The 16,714-nt window shown below is 37.5% G+C and overlaps 1 protein-coding gene and 1 long non-coding RNA gene across 2 annotated transcripts in view; one reads left to right on the forward strand and one right to left on the reverse strand.

Annotated features, from left to right (window-relative positions):
* Positions 1-16,714, forward strand: part of LOC144666468 (uncharacterized) — a 220,111-nt gene that overhangs the window by 95,261 nt on the left and 108,136 nt on the right. The gene's annotated exons all lie outside the window — the stretch shown is intronic.
* On the reverse strand, positions 403-14,503 carry LOC144666415 (uncharacterized). Its single transcript, XM_078527846.1, has 3 exons — positions 14,362-14,503; positions 5,542-5,634; positions 403-2,025 (listed from the first exon to the last, which is right to left on the reverse strand). Exons 1-3 carry the CDS (start codon positions 14,431-14,433, stop codon positions 1,396-1,398), a joined length of 795 nt encoding a protein of 264 aa, XP_078383972.1. The 5' UTR covers positions 14,434-14,503; the 3' UTR covers positions 403-1,395.

Below are 16,714 nucleotides of genomic sequence, written 5' to 3' on the forward strand. Positions count from 1 at the left end.
TTAGAATAGGTAACCATAAATTATTGATCGAAACTGGCAGATATGATCAAATCCCAAGGGAAAATGGACTATGCCCTACGTGTGACTCAAACCAAATTGAAGACGAAGTTCATTTACTTTTCCATTGTACTAAATACTGTAGTTTTGGAGATGAATTTTACAAAAAATAGAGAATCAACACCTATAACACCTCACATAACACCTATGCAAGCCACCAAAAAATTAATGAATTCTGATAATTATTATTTAAATACTCAACTAATGAAGTTCATTGTGAAATGCTTATCCTTACGAAATAATCTTCTATCGAATGAAAGTAATATAACACATACATAATTTCTTTTTTCCTTCTTATTATATGATTATTATTGTTATAAGTTTCGCTTTAGTTTAGTTGTACGCTTTTGCCATACTTACTTATAGTCATGCAAATAAAACTTGTTGTTGTTGTTGTTGTTGTTGTTGTTGCTAATGCGAAAAAGAACCTTTGTCGATGACGCTAGAATTGTCAAAGTCTATGCGATGGTCGAATGACCACGCATGTTTCGCAATGCAACGTTTAAGCCATCGACACAGGTTTTGACATTCCTGATATGTTTTTTCTTGCGAGTTTTAAAACATCGGCCGGTTTCACTCACATAGCACCAATCACAATCGGCAAAGGGTATTTTATAAACCACGTTCGGTTGATGTGACAGGGCTCTGTGGTAAACGTTTCCAGGGTCATTATCTGCAGTAAAATAATATTGGGGTTCCAGGCAGCAAAACAGTGGGCTCCAGGTTCCACGGGAAAAGTTGTAGGGCTCCCGGGCACCAACTTTAAAAACGCCTCCATCATTAACAAAAGTAATTATCGCATTAAAACGTTGGAATCTTGACATACAATAATAACTCCAAATGTGGATAATAAATCTAGCTTATCCCCCAGGACAATATAGCATTCTCATTCTTAAGTTTGTTTCTACAATTTTATTCTATTGTATTCTTTTAACACGTGTATTTTCGATTCTTTGCTTCAAAGCCTTTTTTTCACTTTACCCGTTGGAGACTGTTGTTCGGACAGTTAAAAAATATAGTTGTAATATTTTTAGCCCGAGAATTCGAACGGTTAAAAGATTTGTATCTCTTAATTGAATGCTATTTATTGCTTGCCTTTCAATTGCCATTAATCAGAATCTGAGGCAAGCAGACCTGAAAGGTCCTCATTATTTCTCAACTAAATGGCTTGGGTGTAACATTTATATATAACCTGACTTATACTCGACTACTATTGAAGGTAATTATAATTATACGTCACGTGACATTGCACTGTCTATGACGTTACAAAACACGATTTGTGAAATCGGGTAATGCTACACGGCACTTTTGGTTAAGTTTTAAAGTAGATTAATGATGCTATTTACACGAAGAGTCTTCCATGATGGCGACCTTAATGAACTTGATCCCGACCCTCTCTCGTTTCTCGCTTTTGTAAACCTCGAGAGTTAGTCCCTTGCTGAGCTTCAGTCGGTTGTTGTATCCAGCGGTCTTCAAGAACCCAAAAAAGTGTAGTGCAGTATAGCACGAGCCCCAGCGTTGATCTAACTTGAAAGTGAAGAAAAAGTGACCGCTGTAGAAAGCGTTAGTGCCAACTTTTTTCTCGTCCTTTCTTTTAAAAGAGATATCCGTCAAAGATTTTCCAGATGTTCCTTCGACTCCATAGCAGGGAGGGTATTTACTGTAGTCTCCTTTATCAGGAGCTTCGAATCCAACAAAGTTCGTGCCATCTGACAAGCCATATCTAATGTCGCTATCATTGTTTTGCCCGATCATGATGTCATTTGCAACTGTAATTTCCACTGTCAGCTGTGTGCAATCTTTCAGGACACCACAGGGAATCAAGGGAACTTTTAAGAGAATGGCGTTATCCTTTGAGCCTGGATTGAATGTGATCAGGTCAGCGGTTGTCGAATGATAACCGTCAATGAAAGATGCATGACCTTCAAACCAAGATGGCGTCATAGTCTGATGATAAATCAGTTTATCCTACAATAAAGGAATTTCATTGGTTAAAAGCAGTGTTTGTCAATGAAAAGTGATAGACTCACACGCGACTCAGTTGTATTGTTAGACTATTTAACTAGGAAATCTTGTTTTTTTTGTAATGTGTTTTAGTGTTTCCTAGAGGCTATGAATGCACTTGACCAAATTATTTTTATCAGCGTTTGAATATAATGACAGTTTTCAATTTTTGTGCCCGGATAGCATTGACCCGAGGTTCTTGTCTTCTGTTAGCCAAAATCACAAGGTTTTTTTGCAAACTAAAAAAATAAGCACTGGTAAATTTTTCAATTTACATTTGCCATGTTGTGCGCGTGTTAGTCATTTTTTTTATATTTACTCGTGCTTGTTAATTTTAAGCTGTACTCTAAAAGCACGCAATTTTATTTACTAAATAAGATGTATTGCGGCTGAATCTATGTATTTGATAATGTGACAATCTAATAACATATTATATACCCTGTAGACTGACTCTTAAACTAAGTCAAATAACTAGATGAACACTATTTGACAAGATTTCGTATGATGCGAGCCTAACAAACAGGGAGCAGAGGAGCCAAATTTGACTTTTGTGAATATTAAAGTGTATATGACATGAAAAATATTTTCTGCTTATTTGAAAGGCCTTTCGAAATACAGAAGAATGGCGTTTTTCTTTTCGAAATATCTTTTTTCGTTTCAGAGATATTGACGTTTTTGTATTATGCAAATTAGATCAGCGATGACGTCACAAGATTTGACTCTAAAAATGGTAAAATACTGAATAAACAATATCTCTAAAACTATTGAAGCAGTGTTCTTGAAACTTGGCACCACAAATGTGCATCACAAAAGGAACAAAATGACACCCTTAGTATTGTTGCCATAGCAACTCTTTCAGCTCCAGTCTCTCTCTGTCAAAAAGACAAATATCCCCATATCTGACCTCTAAAGTGAGACAAAGGGTCCTGCTTAGAACAGACATAGTTCCCATATTGCCTTAATTCACACCATTGGTTTGGCTGCGCTAGATGGTTCTTGGTTTAAGACAAAAACTGGGAATTTCAGTTTTTATTGAGACAGCACCAGCAGCAAAACTGTTGTCATGGCAACAGCCCTAAGAGTAACATTTTGTTTCTTTTGTGATGCACATTTGTGGTGCCAAGTTCCAAGAACACTGCTTTAATAGTTTTAGAGATATTGTTTATTCAGTATTTTACCATTTTTAGAGTCAAATCTTGTGACGTCATCACTGATCTAATTTGCATAATACAAAAACGTCAATATCTCTGAAACGAAAAAAGATATTTCAAAAAGAAAAACGCCATTCTTCTGTATTTCGAAAGGCCTTTCAAATTAGCAGAAAATATTTTTCATGTCATATACACTTTAAAATGGTCGATCTTTGTCGTGGCGCTTGTCATACGTTATCCGATCTTTTTGTTTACGCGACGGTTAAGCGCTGATACCCTGTTGCGCTTGGCGTAGCCATTGTAAAGCTGTTAGGAGTTACAGTCAATTAAGATCCATGTAATAGGCCATTTCCGATATATTAAAATTCTAACTTGGCTCCGAGGCTTGGGGGAATAAAACAAAAGATATCACGTCGAGGTTCAGAAATAAATAAATTATTTTTTTTGTTTTATTTCCCCAAGCCTCGGAGCCAAGTTAGAATATTAATATATCGGAATTGGCCTATTGGGACACTCAGTTCGAAAATATGCTTAGCAAATTAAAGCGAGTTCTAGAGACTGTACATCCTAAGAGTTTGTAAATACTACAGCTACTCACTACAAGAGCTTACACTGCTGTTTGACAGCCTTATAATGTCACTTTGCACCTATGCGATTGAGATGTAGGCTTGTGCCTACTATGGTAAATATCTCTCCCAAATCGATAGGTTTTGCAAGCGGGCTCTACGTTATGGTTATACCAGCAAATATACACCCATAAGTGAAGCAATTAGAACCAAAGATAGGCTCTTATGGGATAAGATAACTACTGATAGTACTCATCCCCTTCATGATGATAAACGCTGTTTCGTAAACAGATGCCTTTTCAATTTTATCTAATTGTTTTTCATACTTTTGTAATAGTTTGTAATTTGTTTTTATAGCAGTATGCTACATGAAATTGTAAGTCCAGACGTATGACTCTGGGCATGTTTACTTTGCATTTATTCATAATAATAAAGAATTCTTCTTCAGGCCGAATAACCGCTTTCCGTTCGTTGCCCGAAACGAGTATACCATTTGATTACATTTTAATATCAGAGGTGACAAATTACGCTTGCAATCGTAGGTTTTTAACTGGTATATTCAGCATCGCAAACTCCGAGCTTTGAAAAGCATACATTTTGCTCAAGTTCGCAAGTTTTTTAGTCTTTGAAAAAAAACCTTTTAGAGATTCCTTTTTGCTGTTGACAAAAAGTTTCAAAGATGAATCAACTGTCAATTATTTCTCACATTATGACCATAGTTCGTCTTGAATGAACTGAAAACGGCGCCCGTGTAAAACGCTCAAAAATCCGCTCGATGCCATTTAAGTAATTGGCTTAAGTCTTGAAGTCGTTTTGACGTTTTGAAATATAAAATATCATCACAAGTTTTATTACATGGCCAAGGCTAGCTGGCTAAGATGAAATTCAAGCGAAAATATACAAAGTTTAAGCTTTAAAACATCTTTTATTTCGGACGCCATCTTGCCGCTAACTACGTTGCCATGGCAATTTTATAATTTCACATGTGAAATTATAAATTAACGTTAAAATTTCGCGCCATAATTAAGGAGTAATTTGTCACCTATGATATTAGCTATCAAAATGGGATGTAGTGTGGATGTTTTCCGTCGGATAGTGATCTGAGTATCCACAGGTACCCCAAGCTCTATGGGAGATATTATATAGACCGTGTGACCTTTGTTCAGCATTGTGTGAGTGTTTTAATTTGAGTGTCACGGCGGCCGTTGAGTAACAGCGAAATTATAAGGATTTACATGGGAAATAACGATTCCTGCTTTAATTTAAAAATGCGAACTAGTTTTTAATAAAAAAAAACCCTACCTAAAGTCCTCTGTCTGTTGTTCTTTCTCCTAAGCGGTTTTTGGAGCGATTTAGCGCGATTCCAGTGAGTTTTAGTTCCATTGCCTTCTTCGATATATAGAGGGGAAGGCAATGGAACTAAAACTCACTGGAATCGCGCTAAATCGCTCCAAAAACCGCTTAGGAGAAAGAACAACAGACAGAGGACTTTAGGTAGGGTTTTTTTTGTTGAAAACTAGTTCGCATTTTTAAATTAAAGCAGGAATCGTTATTTCCCATACAAATCCTTATACCATTTCGCTGTTACGCAACGGCTGCCGTGACACTCAAATTACAACACTCGCACAACGCTGAACAAAGGTCGCACGGTCCATATCTCCCATAGAGCTTGGGGTACCTGTGGAGTATCAAAATATCGGAAACAGCTTATTAGCGCAGAGAACTAAAAACACGAACTGACCAGGAGGAACTGACGTACTCACCTGTACTTTACAAACGTCCGACGAACTTGCTGAATGAGGACATTGGATCTCATGGGAGCAACCCTTGCAATGGACATCCTTATCACAACTAGCCTACGAGACAGGCAAACAAAAGAGAGTATTAATTTCAGTGATAGAAAGACAAGAAGTGACATAAGCGCTCGTATTCATCCATTTGTTTCCTTTTTGGTGGTTACTTCAGTAACCGACTATGCCATCGGGTCTGTTAGTAAGTCCGAAAGTTTTTTTTTTTTCATAGGTGTTACTGCTGACCGCCACGTTGTCATAACTCTTCTTTAGTGGAAGAAGTAGAAGGGCTGAGCCCGAAACATATGGAACATTGAATTTTTTTCGAAAGGCACTTAATACTCATGTAGTAAGAACTTTGTTTTTAACTTTTGTTCTCTTACAAGTGCCACGCAGCACACGGAATTTTTCTTCCTTTTATCACGTTGTCAGAATCGCAGGCTCGTTTTCCCATGTCCATTACTCACGCATGGTTGACCAAACAAAGAAAATGGCGTCTGTTGTGAGGAGTTGTAGGCCCTTCAAGGCAATGTTTTTTCTCTGTTAACGATTAAAAGACATATTTTGAAGTCTAGAAAAGATCTAGAATTAGGAAATGAATCTGAAGAATACTCAACGGCAGAAAGAAGTGGACATCGAAGTCTTAACGTCTTCGTATCCGGGTCGTTTGTCACGGAAGAAATTCGCAAGACTTTAATTTACCCAAACTACGAACTTGAAATGGAGTTCTCAGGACATGCATGCTGGGCTAAATGCAATAATTTCACTAGACACTTAGAAAAAGAAAATGAGACAAAAGAAAATGTAAAAAAAAAAAAAACAAAAAAAAAACAAAGACAACGTGAAGTTGTGGATTCGAACCCATAGTGGATCGCACCACGGGTGACTGCACCGCCACTAGAAACCAGTTCATTTGAATTACAGGTGATCAGTTTTAAGTACAAATTGTGTTTTCCACACAAAGAGCTGTTAAGTAAAAGACGTACTAGAGTGCATTGAAGGTCAACCGAAATGAACACCCGCAATACATATTTTTTTACGTTTTTTGACATTTTTCAATGTTTGTAACATATTTTTGTCCAAATCGCGAAAATGAAACACCGGTAAATACTGTCTCTTCAAAATTGCGAAATTTAGCACCTGCGAAATAAGTACCAATAAGGTACTCTCCCATAACCCTAAAGATACAACTCCTCTCTCATCATTGTCGGTTGTTATTTACTACAGAGACGTAACCACATGTCCTCTTAGAGGGCTTTTATTATAAATACTCTGATTTACCGACTTGCTAGAAGCAATAGTATTGCCATGTTTGGTTTATATCCTGGTTTGCCCAAATGGATCAGCTTTCCAACTAGTAAAACCCGTTCCGCTCTTCGACAGTTATTTGCCTTTCAGGAAACAAACTAATTTTGTAAACTGCTGCAAAGTAGAGCAATTTTTGATTGCTTCTTAAAGCCAAAACCAAAGTAATTACTCTGCTCCAGTGAACCAAGCAAAACTCGAAGCAAGTACATACATTCTATGTTAGAGAGGAAGGTAATGGAACTCTAACTCACTGGAATCGCACTAAATCGCTCCAAAAACTACATAGGAGAAAGAAAAACAGACAGAGGACTTTAGGTAGGTTTTTTTATTAAAAACTTGTTCGCATTTTTGAATTAACGTAGGATTCGTTATTTTCCATACAAATCCTTATACCATTTCGCTGTTACGCAACGGCCGCCGTGACGCTCAAATTACAACACTCGCACAACGCTAAACAAAGGTCACACGGTCTATACATCTCCCATAGACCTTGGGGTAGGTGCGAAGCGCGAGAAAACGTGCGCGAGCGAGTCACGATTGGTTTTGGTTTTACTTCTGATTGGTTGAGAAAGAGGCGCTAGCTTTTTAAACCAATCGCTTGGCGTAGTAAATAATAATAATAAAAATAATATATAATAAATAGGAATCTACAGTTGCATATCCACAGAGTGGCTTTTTATCCACTGTTTCCAGATTGAACTGGAGTGTTGGTTTTTGAGCAGGGAGGAAAACAGGAGAACCCAAAGAAAAACTCTCGGAGCAAGGACGAGAAGCAACAGCAAACTCATGATCAACCCATGTCCAGGATTCGAACCCGGGCCACAAAATCGCTCTATACTGTTTGTGGTTACAGCGGTAATCTATTCAAGCAGATAGTTAATGAGATAAAGTTTTTCGTTCGACTCGAGCAGCAAAGCTTCGGCTACTACAATGATTTAAAAAAAGTGGATAAAAGCTGTTAATTTTTCAGCAGTTAATTAATCGGGCGTGGCCGATTTAAGGTTTACCCTTTGGTCGTCCTAGAGCGTAGTCTCCTGGCGCGGCCAAAAAGACGGGGATAGCTCGGGGTTGCTACAAAACCGCTACGGGTGACGCATACCGCAATGGTTTTCATTTTAGTTTTGACAGGAAATCGTTGCAGGCACACTTGGTCGACTTTTGGGTTAATGTGTAATCAGGTTGTGTTTTTTTGCTTCGGCGGAAGGACAGAGAAAAAAGCTTACGGGGCAAAGTACAGTATGGGGCCCAGTTCTCGGCCACTTTTGACGTAAACTTGTATTTCTTACCTCAGAAGAATCGCAGGAACTTAAAATTTCTCCCAGAGCTAGCTACATTATTCAGCTTTTTGGTGTAAAGCTATCGACCGGTCAAAAATTAATTTGCCCGAGCAATAATAAAAATAAAAGCTCCATTTGTGGGCCCAGTTCTCGGCCACCTTGGCCCAGTTCTCGGCCACTTTTGACGTAAACTTGTATTTCTTACCTCAGAAGAACCGCAGGAACTTGAAATTTCTCCCAGAGCTAGCTACATTATTCAGCTTTTTGTTGTAAAGCTATCGACCGGTCAAAAATTAATTTGCCCGAGCAATAATAAAAATAAAAGCTCCATTTGTGGGCCCAGTTCTCGGCCACCTTGGCCCAGTTCTCGGCCACTTTTGACGTAAACTTGTATTTCTTACCTCAGAAGAACTGCAGGAACTTGAAATTTCTCCCAGAGCTAGCTACATTATTCAGCTTTTTGGTGTAAAGCTATCGACCGGTCAAAAATTAATTTGCCCGAGCAATAATAAAAATAAAAGCTCCATTTGTGGGCCCAGTTCTCGGCAACCTTGGCCCAGTTCTCGGCCACTAAAAAGCTTGTCCGTAATTATCTGTAAAAAATGCTCAATTAATTTTCACAGTCATAAAATCACTCTGTAAACCTATTTATACTATATCGATCCCAAATTATTTTTATGATGCTTTGTTTTACTTTAGAAAAGAAGGATTTTAACGCGCCTAGTTGCCTATGTGCAGGTTCTGGCAAAACCGCATTGTGTGACCCGTGCATTTAGATGGTTTATTTTGCAGTGAAAAGGTCTTGAAAGATTTAGGTGTTGTAGAAATAATAGACAAGACAAGAGTCAGCTCAAAACTTAGAGATAAGATTGAACTTTATTTTTAAAACATTTATTTCTTTCATTCTGGCAGCAGCAGATGAAATTATATTAAAAACCAAGCGCTAAGCTGTGATAGCGAGCAGGGTGGCCGAGAACTGGCAAATACGCAAACGTCGCAAGAAAAAATTTCGAAGTAAATTAAGACCAAAAAATACAACGGTTCAACGAAAAGTTAACTAAAGCAGAAAGCTGAATTATTCTACGTTTCACATGCCAAAAATTAGCTCGTATGGTGGGGGCTTTTGGATAAAATACGAATTTAACTACATCCATGAATTTGGAGCCGTAAACAAACAACTTTTTTGGGAATGCAAATTCACCTACCTCCGCGTAAACTCGACGTGTGAGCTTTCTATATCGAATTGAACGATCAAACTCAAGATACTTAAAGCACATGAATCAGTCTATCGTTTGAAGGAAATACCTTTTTCTTTTGATTCAACTGGAGTGTGAAAAAACGCGTTAAACACAAAGTGGCCGAGAACTGGCCCCATACTGTACTGATATTCACCATTGTGAAATTGCACTTACTTTGACAAGTTAAAGTTATTTTTGTAAATGAAAAAGGTAACGTCATTGATGTCACGCAGTGTTTTTTTTTTTTAGCAAACTAGATGGTTTGCTGGTTTCTGACTATGAATGGGGGTGTGATCTTGCGGTATATTTTTTGAGCCTGACTCCGCCGTAAAACTTTTTTTTTATTTAGCAAGAACTGTGTCGATTTTCATTTCTGAACAATTGGTCGTCAAGTCGTTTGTCACAAAGAGTAGAATGTTTGTACAGCATGTTTTGGAATTATTTTAGATTTGGTTAGTAAGACGCTTCTGAAGACCTGAGCAAAACATTGGGAATGTACAGTATTAATAGGAACTTGAATGGAATTTTTCACAAGTTGGATAAAGGTATCAACTGAAAAAAATGGAATTCAAAATGAGAACTTGGATTTTGTTGTAATTAAATTTTATCGCGGATTGGATGCATAATATCACGGCTTTGAAAGTCTTCAAATAATTAGAAAGGTTCCTTTCTTCCTTTTGATCTTATTGTTATTTTCATGTATTGATTATTCGAAAGTGGTTTTCGTTGATACGAAAAAAAAAAAACGGGTTTTCACTGAATTGCTTGAAGTATTTTTAGACGTGATAATGTTGGCTTAATCAAATTACATTGTGCACGAAATATTTGTTATTCTTTTGTCTTGAAACTTTGAGGAAATTGAAATTTTTGTTTGACAGTAGTGTATGAAAGGCATTTTATAGAACTGAATAAAAGATTAGAAACTTTGATAAAGGTTATTTCAAAGATTTATTTTGCCTGATTTTGAAGGGTTTCAGGAGTTTTAAAGAGTGCTGGTAAACGGCTGTATGTTGTTTGTGATTACGGATCTTATTTAGTTTCGAACGCTCTAATTTTTGAAAGGTTAAAACAGGTTAAAACCGGGCGGTTTCATGAGTTTTTTGGGTAGAAAGGTACGGTGGTGGTCAAAAAAAAAATGTTTAGAAAGGAATGACTGTAGTAGCACGTAAGTCGGAGGTTTGCGTGAGTCACGGGGTATAGTATGCGTGAGCTGGATTTCCGGCGTCACAACGGCATGTTTTGTTTACTGAAAGATACACTCGACGTTTAGTTAGCTTAGTCGGCTTGGGAAACTATTTTAAAAATGAATGTTGTAATAGTTAATTAATAGTAATCTAGAATTAACCCACTCTCGATTGGAGTCTGTTCTGGATTCGCGCTACCTTTTCGCCGCGAAGGAATTTTGTAAAATTTCGCTAGTGGAAAGAGGTACTGTAAGAACAGTATCAATAACTCAAAAGGAGGAACTTCTTTGTAGCTCTGAATTAAGACGTATGATAAAATTTTAGAATAAGAAACTTTCGATATATGGTTTTCATATTGTTTTTGTCAATTTCCTTTTGTGGCAGATTTTTTGAGAATCAGCTTTTCTTTCGTGTGATGACAGACACAGGACAGAACGAGAGGTGGATGAGAAAGATGCCGAAGATGAATATATAGGCACCGAAAAACGACAAGAACCGTCAAGGACTTATCTTTAGAGGGCGGGGAGTTTTGGCATACTGTATTTCGAGGACTGGACTGGACTAGTAAAACGCGGACTAGTAAAACGCGGAATTGTAAAACGCGGACTAGTATAACGCGGACTAGTAAAACGCGGACTTGTAAAACGCGGACTAGTAAAACGCGGACTCAGGTAAAACGCGGACTTGTAAAAGGCGGACTAGTAAAACGCGGACTAGTAAAACGCGGACTTGTAAAACGCGGACTTGTAAAACGAGGGCTTGTTAAGCACGGACTTGTAGAGCGCGGACTTGTAAAACAAGCGCTTGTAAATCGGATAAAACTAAACGGTTTAGCGAGCGAAACAATTTGTGTTTGAAGCTCTTGTGTGTTTCTTCGACGGCATATTTCTAGCTTTTTTGAGCACTCTATGGTCTGTTTTAGCGTGGAGATGTTTTTGCAGTATAGCACATGTTCGTTCTGCAAACCCCTACTAAAACAACGGGATTGATGCTATGAGTTGTGTGCATATGTTTCTTTCTTTCCACTACTTGACGTCTGTTGAGTGCAGTCGTTTTTATTGCTCGCACGAGGTAGAACGGGGCCCGTCCAGAAATCAACAGTCAATCGTAAATAAAGGTGACGGGCCTACACGACTCCTACGTTCGTGACATTAGAATATTTGCCGTTAAATGTTTAAATTCGGTCTTTCGACCTTATTTGCTTCTGACTTCTTTCTGAGGGTACTGTTTTAATTTGGGGGCAGTATGTGGTAAATAAAGGTGACGGGCCTACACGACTCCTACGTTCGTGACATTAGAACATTTGCCGTTATATGTTCAAATTCGGTCTTTCGACCTTATTTGCTTCTGACTTCTTTCTGAGGTTACTGTTTTTTTGAGACATTATGTATTGAAGAGAGCCGTAAGATGATTGTGGCCAAGGAATTCGAAGTGTCTAGAGGCGTTTTACAAGTCCGCGTTTTACTAGTCCGCGTTTTACTAGTCCAGTCCAGTCCACAAGTTAAAGACACATCAAGACCACCCCACTGTGAATTGCCATAGCACAGACAAAATTATAGTCAATATCTTATGTGTTTTTAAGAGAATTACATAAGAACCAAGGCATGTCTTGTCTTGCCTTACATTGACATGCAATAATTTGGAAATACTAAGCTCGTAACAGTTTAAGACAGAATCCATCAGGAATTTGAGTAACATTAATTTTAGTTACGCAAAAATTGAGCACCAGAATAATTTAAATCCTTGTGTTCTTTCATACCTTGTTAAAGGCTTGACATGTGATAACACCAACATAACACCAACAACAGTTCTTTATCAGTGGGGATTGAAGAAAAAAATGGAAACATCATCACACAGTTGACCCCCATGCAAAAACACTCCAGGATGTCACGGGGCTGTTTGGTGTCCGTCTGCCAATTTCTAACTTCAAATTCCAATGTTAAATTCACATTAAATTTTCAATATTTCTTAGTTGTCTAAATTTTACTAATTCTTTTAAAAAAACTATCACCTGCCAAACATCCCCAAAAATCACTCAAAAAATTACAAAATACCGCAATACATAGATACATGGGATGAGTGAAGTTTCCTTGGATTCCTTGAAACACCAACAAGATATTTCCGTTTAAGGTGGCTGATAATGAGTTTCAGTATTTCCCAGTCCTTATACTTTGGTTCAGGACTAAAAGCCTTCATCAATTGCTATTACAGTAATGGTATGAAACAAATGTTCAATCATTCATCAACAAGTTGTGATCATTTTCTTGACAATAGTAGTTCCCCGGTAAACAGTTGTAGTACTGTCCCATCAAAGTGCAATGCCTGGAAAATACCGAAAAGCACACGACCTTCAGGTGAAACCGCACCTTACAGTATTACCAATACACTGCACTTTGCTAAGTCTTAAAACTTTACATTGTCTATTCGTCTACTTCAATCGTTTATTTGTATTGTGTGAGATACATTTATAAATTGAAACCATCATGTCTTTAAGTAATAATGCAATCTCGACAACGTTCTAGATATTATATTATGCACACTAATACAGCTCATGCAAGCCCTGTGACTTACACAAACACAGTCGGACTGAGTGCTTAACTTAAGTAACTGCTTCGTGGTTTCTGCTGTACTGAACCCTGCCTTTCAAGGCAAAGCGCCCGATTTTAAGCTTCTCAAGCTTCTCAATGTTCTTGTTTAGTCAAAAGATTGATATTCTCGACACACAACAACATTGCTGAATCTTGCTGGATCAAGCTTACTAAATTCTGCGACAGAGACTAACATGCAAGTTTACAAACAACGAAACTGCGACAGGATCCAAGACTAGTCGGAGCATAATTTGAATTCTGTAAATTTTCTAAAAATAGTAACGAAATGGCGGAAAATTCAAATTTTCAAACTCTATATCTTCAAGGCGGATTGAGCTTTTTCAATAATTTTTTCGCATTTTATTTTATCTCAGCGAGGTCTTTCAGAACAATGTACTTTTTGTGCCATAACAATAAAATGAAAATTTTCCTTCAGCACTGTGACGTCATTTTCCCGCCAAAAACCGTTAAATTTAAAAAACAAAATCACACGATTGTTTGAGATAAAAAGTTCAATCATTGTGCAAAATGTGAGCTCAATCGGATAAAACAGTAAAACGTTATTCACAGGGTGCAGCTTCAAGCGCTCTGCTGGCCCGGCGTGTGTTTAAATTTTCATGAACAGATCAATAGCAAATCAAATAACCCACAGTTTCTCTTTCTCTCGTTGGTTGTTCTTGAACTAGAGACGGCTAATCTGTTCATACAAATAAGTGTCCTGTAAATTTTATCCTTCTTTTTAAAACGGACGAACTTTCAAACGTATTTAAAAGTTCTTTTAAAATTCATCTCTTTTATAGTGCGGTGTTCAACGCTTGCTAAAATAATAAAATGAGAACCTGCGGTGGCATATCCACAGAATGCATGGCTCTTCATCCACTGTTTACAGATCGAATTGGAATTGGAATTGGAATTGGAAGTGTTGGTAATCGTGGAGGGACGAAAAGCGGAGAACCCGAAGGAAATCCTCGGATCAAGGACGAGAACCAAAAATAAACTCAACCCACATTTGACGCAGGGTCCGGGATCTCAACTCAGCCAACAATGCCCCACATTGGTTTGAGGCAAGCGCTCTCACCACAAAGGATAGTTCGTCTTGTTTCCGTCTCTATAGTAAGATCTACATAACCTGACCCTTAAAATTAAAAACACTGAAAAAATCTGAGGTAGTGTAATTAAACGACTAATATCAACTTACAATAGGACAGAGTAGAGCAATCACACCCAAGAATACTGCTCCATCGATGGAAACGGGGAAAGGTAACTTCATGGTCCTGTTTCAAGCAAGCTCAGTCACGTTTTGAACGCTACTGATAGTGGTAGAGAGCAGTCAGTCTGACATTTCCTTTGTTAAAATATTAAATACAAACTTGACACGATTAAATATGCATACAAATCAAAATTGTTTGTACTAATTAACCAATCTATAAAAGCAGCAGAATCGATCAAAACAGCCACCAAACTGTTATATATTTAAGAAGCAGAAAACATTCACTGTGTTTTTATAGATATAATTTCAATTCTGGGAAACAGGTGGACGTTATGAAAGAACAGCGCAGAACGTTCGGGAAGAACAAGAACTGTGTTTCTACCGGTTAACGTTCTTCTTCTACTACTCTTTATAACAGTCTGAGTATCACAAAACAAAGCTGTTTTCTATTTTATCTCTCCTACAGACAATCTTTTTGCGTTTCCATGGTTTTCATCTACTTTCAACTCATCGAAACGCGGACTTTCTTCCTGATTTATTTTTCAATAACAAGAGCATGTTCTTCTTTAAATGCTGTTCGTGGAATCCCAAATTTCTCGAACTCTTGATTTCTCGATCAAAGCACCCGATAACTCGAGCCAAAAGTCGTTTCCCTTGAATATACTTCACTCAGTCAAACACTGCAAGTTTACTCCCGGTTTCTCGAACCCTCTCGATTTCTCAAATCAATTTTCGCTTCCCTTGCAGGTTCGAGAAATCGAGATTTTATTGTACATGTTATTGATTATCGTCTTAGTTCGTTTCCCACAACTTTGTGCGATTTGTTAACTCTATTGCGCACTCAAATTTTATATTGCCAGACAAATGGTGAAGTTTTACCTAGCTTATTGAGAAAATACTTGAACATTTTTAGAATTGTGGTAATAACCTGCATTAGCATAAGAACAACCCAAACTTTGACGTAGTTTATATTTTAGAAGATGCCAACCTTATCAAATAACCTGGGACACTCGTTAACTCATCGTTTAGGCAAACTAGTTATCCCTACAGTCACGTTTCTTAGTATGGCAATTAATAAAATGTTATCCGCGGTATATTTCTCTTCGTGGCTGATAATCGAACAAGGTTTTTGTTTCGTTTTCATTTGCGCATTATTTTAAGAGAAAGAAATCACGAAAACTCGACTTGATGCTCGCATTTGTAATACGAAAATACCTGCAAGCAGTCTCCGAGTGTACCGAATGTACCGAGGGTAACGATTGTAACGAATGTAACGAGTGTACCGATCGTACCGGGCGTAACGAGTGTCAAGAGTGTATTGAGTGGATTTCTTTAAAATGTACTCGACTTCCACTTGTCATTTTGATAAAGCCGTGTTAAATCTTTCTCTAATTCTCTCATAAATGCTGTCTGGTGTGTGGACTTACGTATTACAAGCTGGTATACACACACATTAGAATTTTAAAAACAGTTTATTTCATCGCACGTAATTTTTATTGTTCTTCCTCGCCAGCATTGAACGGCACTCATCAGCATACAAAAAACCGGTTACACGAATGCACTCTAATATGATGTATTGTAAGTTACAGGCATGGTAAGTAATGTAAGTAAATAATGTACTGTAAGCAATGTTTTGTGAGCTATACCGTGCAAAAGAAGATATCTTCACTTTAAGCCAAACCTTTGGAGTTAATTTGACTTGTTGTTGCTGTTTTTGATGATGTTGATGATGATGATGATGATGTTGCTGTTGTGATATTCATCATGTAATATTCCACAACGTTTCTACGTTTTACAGTTTTTATTAATAGCGGTACAAACTACTAACATTTTACACGAGTATCTGGTTGTAATTAAATATTCACACAAGTTATGTTACAATTCAGTTTTTTAAAGAAAGAGTGCCATCAAATATACAAGGAAAGGTAACTTTCCCAATTTGAAAAAAAAAATATTTTCCCAATATACTCTCAACTATTTCGAAGTTGTAAAATTACTTTCAGAGATAAGCCCTTCCAAAAATAAGCTGTACCGAAAATTAGCCGAAAAACATTTTCTAGCAAAATCAAGCTCAGCTAGAGCGTATTTTAGGAATTTCACGGTGTTACTATCGTAATTTAATAATATTATCACGAATTTAAACGTACATAAATTCTCAAAATTGATCAGCTGATCAATTATTTAAATACTCATATCGATGGCTGAAGCTGCAAAAGTTAGCTACAGGATAGTTCGGGTCGCATAGTAGCCTGCGAACGCAGACGTATTTCCGCCTGTCGTTTCTCTCTACGTCTGCGTTCGCAGGCTAGTCGCATAGCAGCTCTCGCAAGTTTTCACATAA

The sequence above is a fragment of the Oculina patagonica genome, chromosome 9 (genome assembly GCF_052425735.1).
Source record: "Oculina patagonica isolate OP01 chromosome 9, crgOcupat, whole genome shotgun sequence".
NCBI classification, from domain to species: domain Eukaryota; kingdom Metazoa; phylum Cnidaria; class Anthozoa; order Scleractinia; family Oculinidae; genus Oculina; species Oculina patagonica.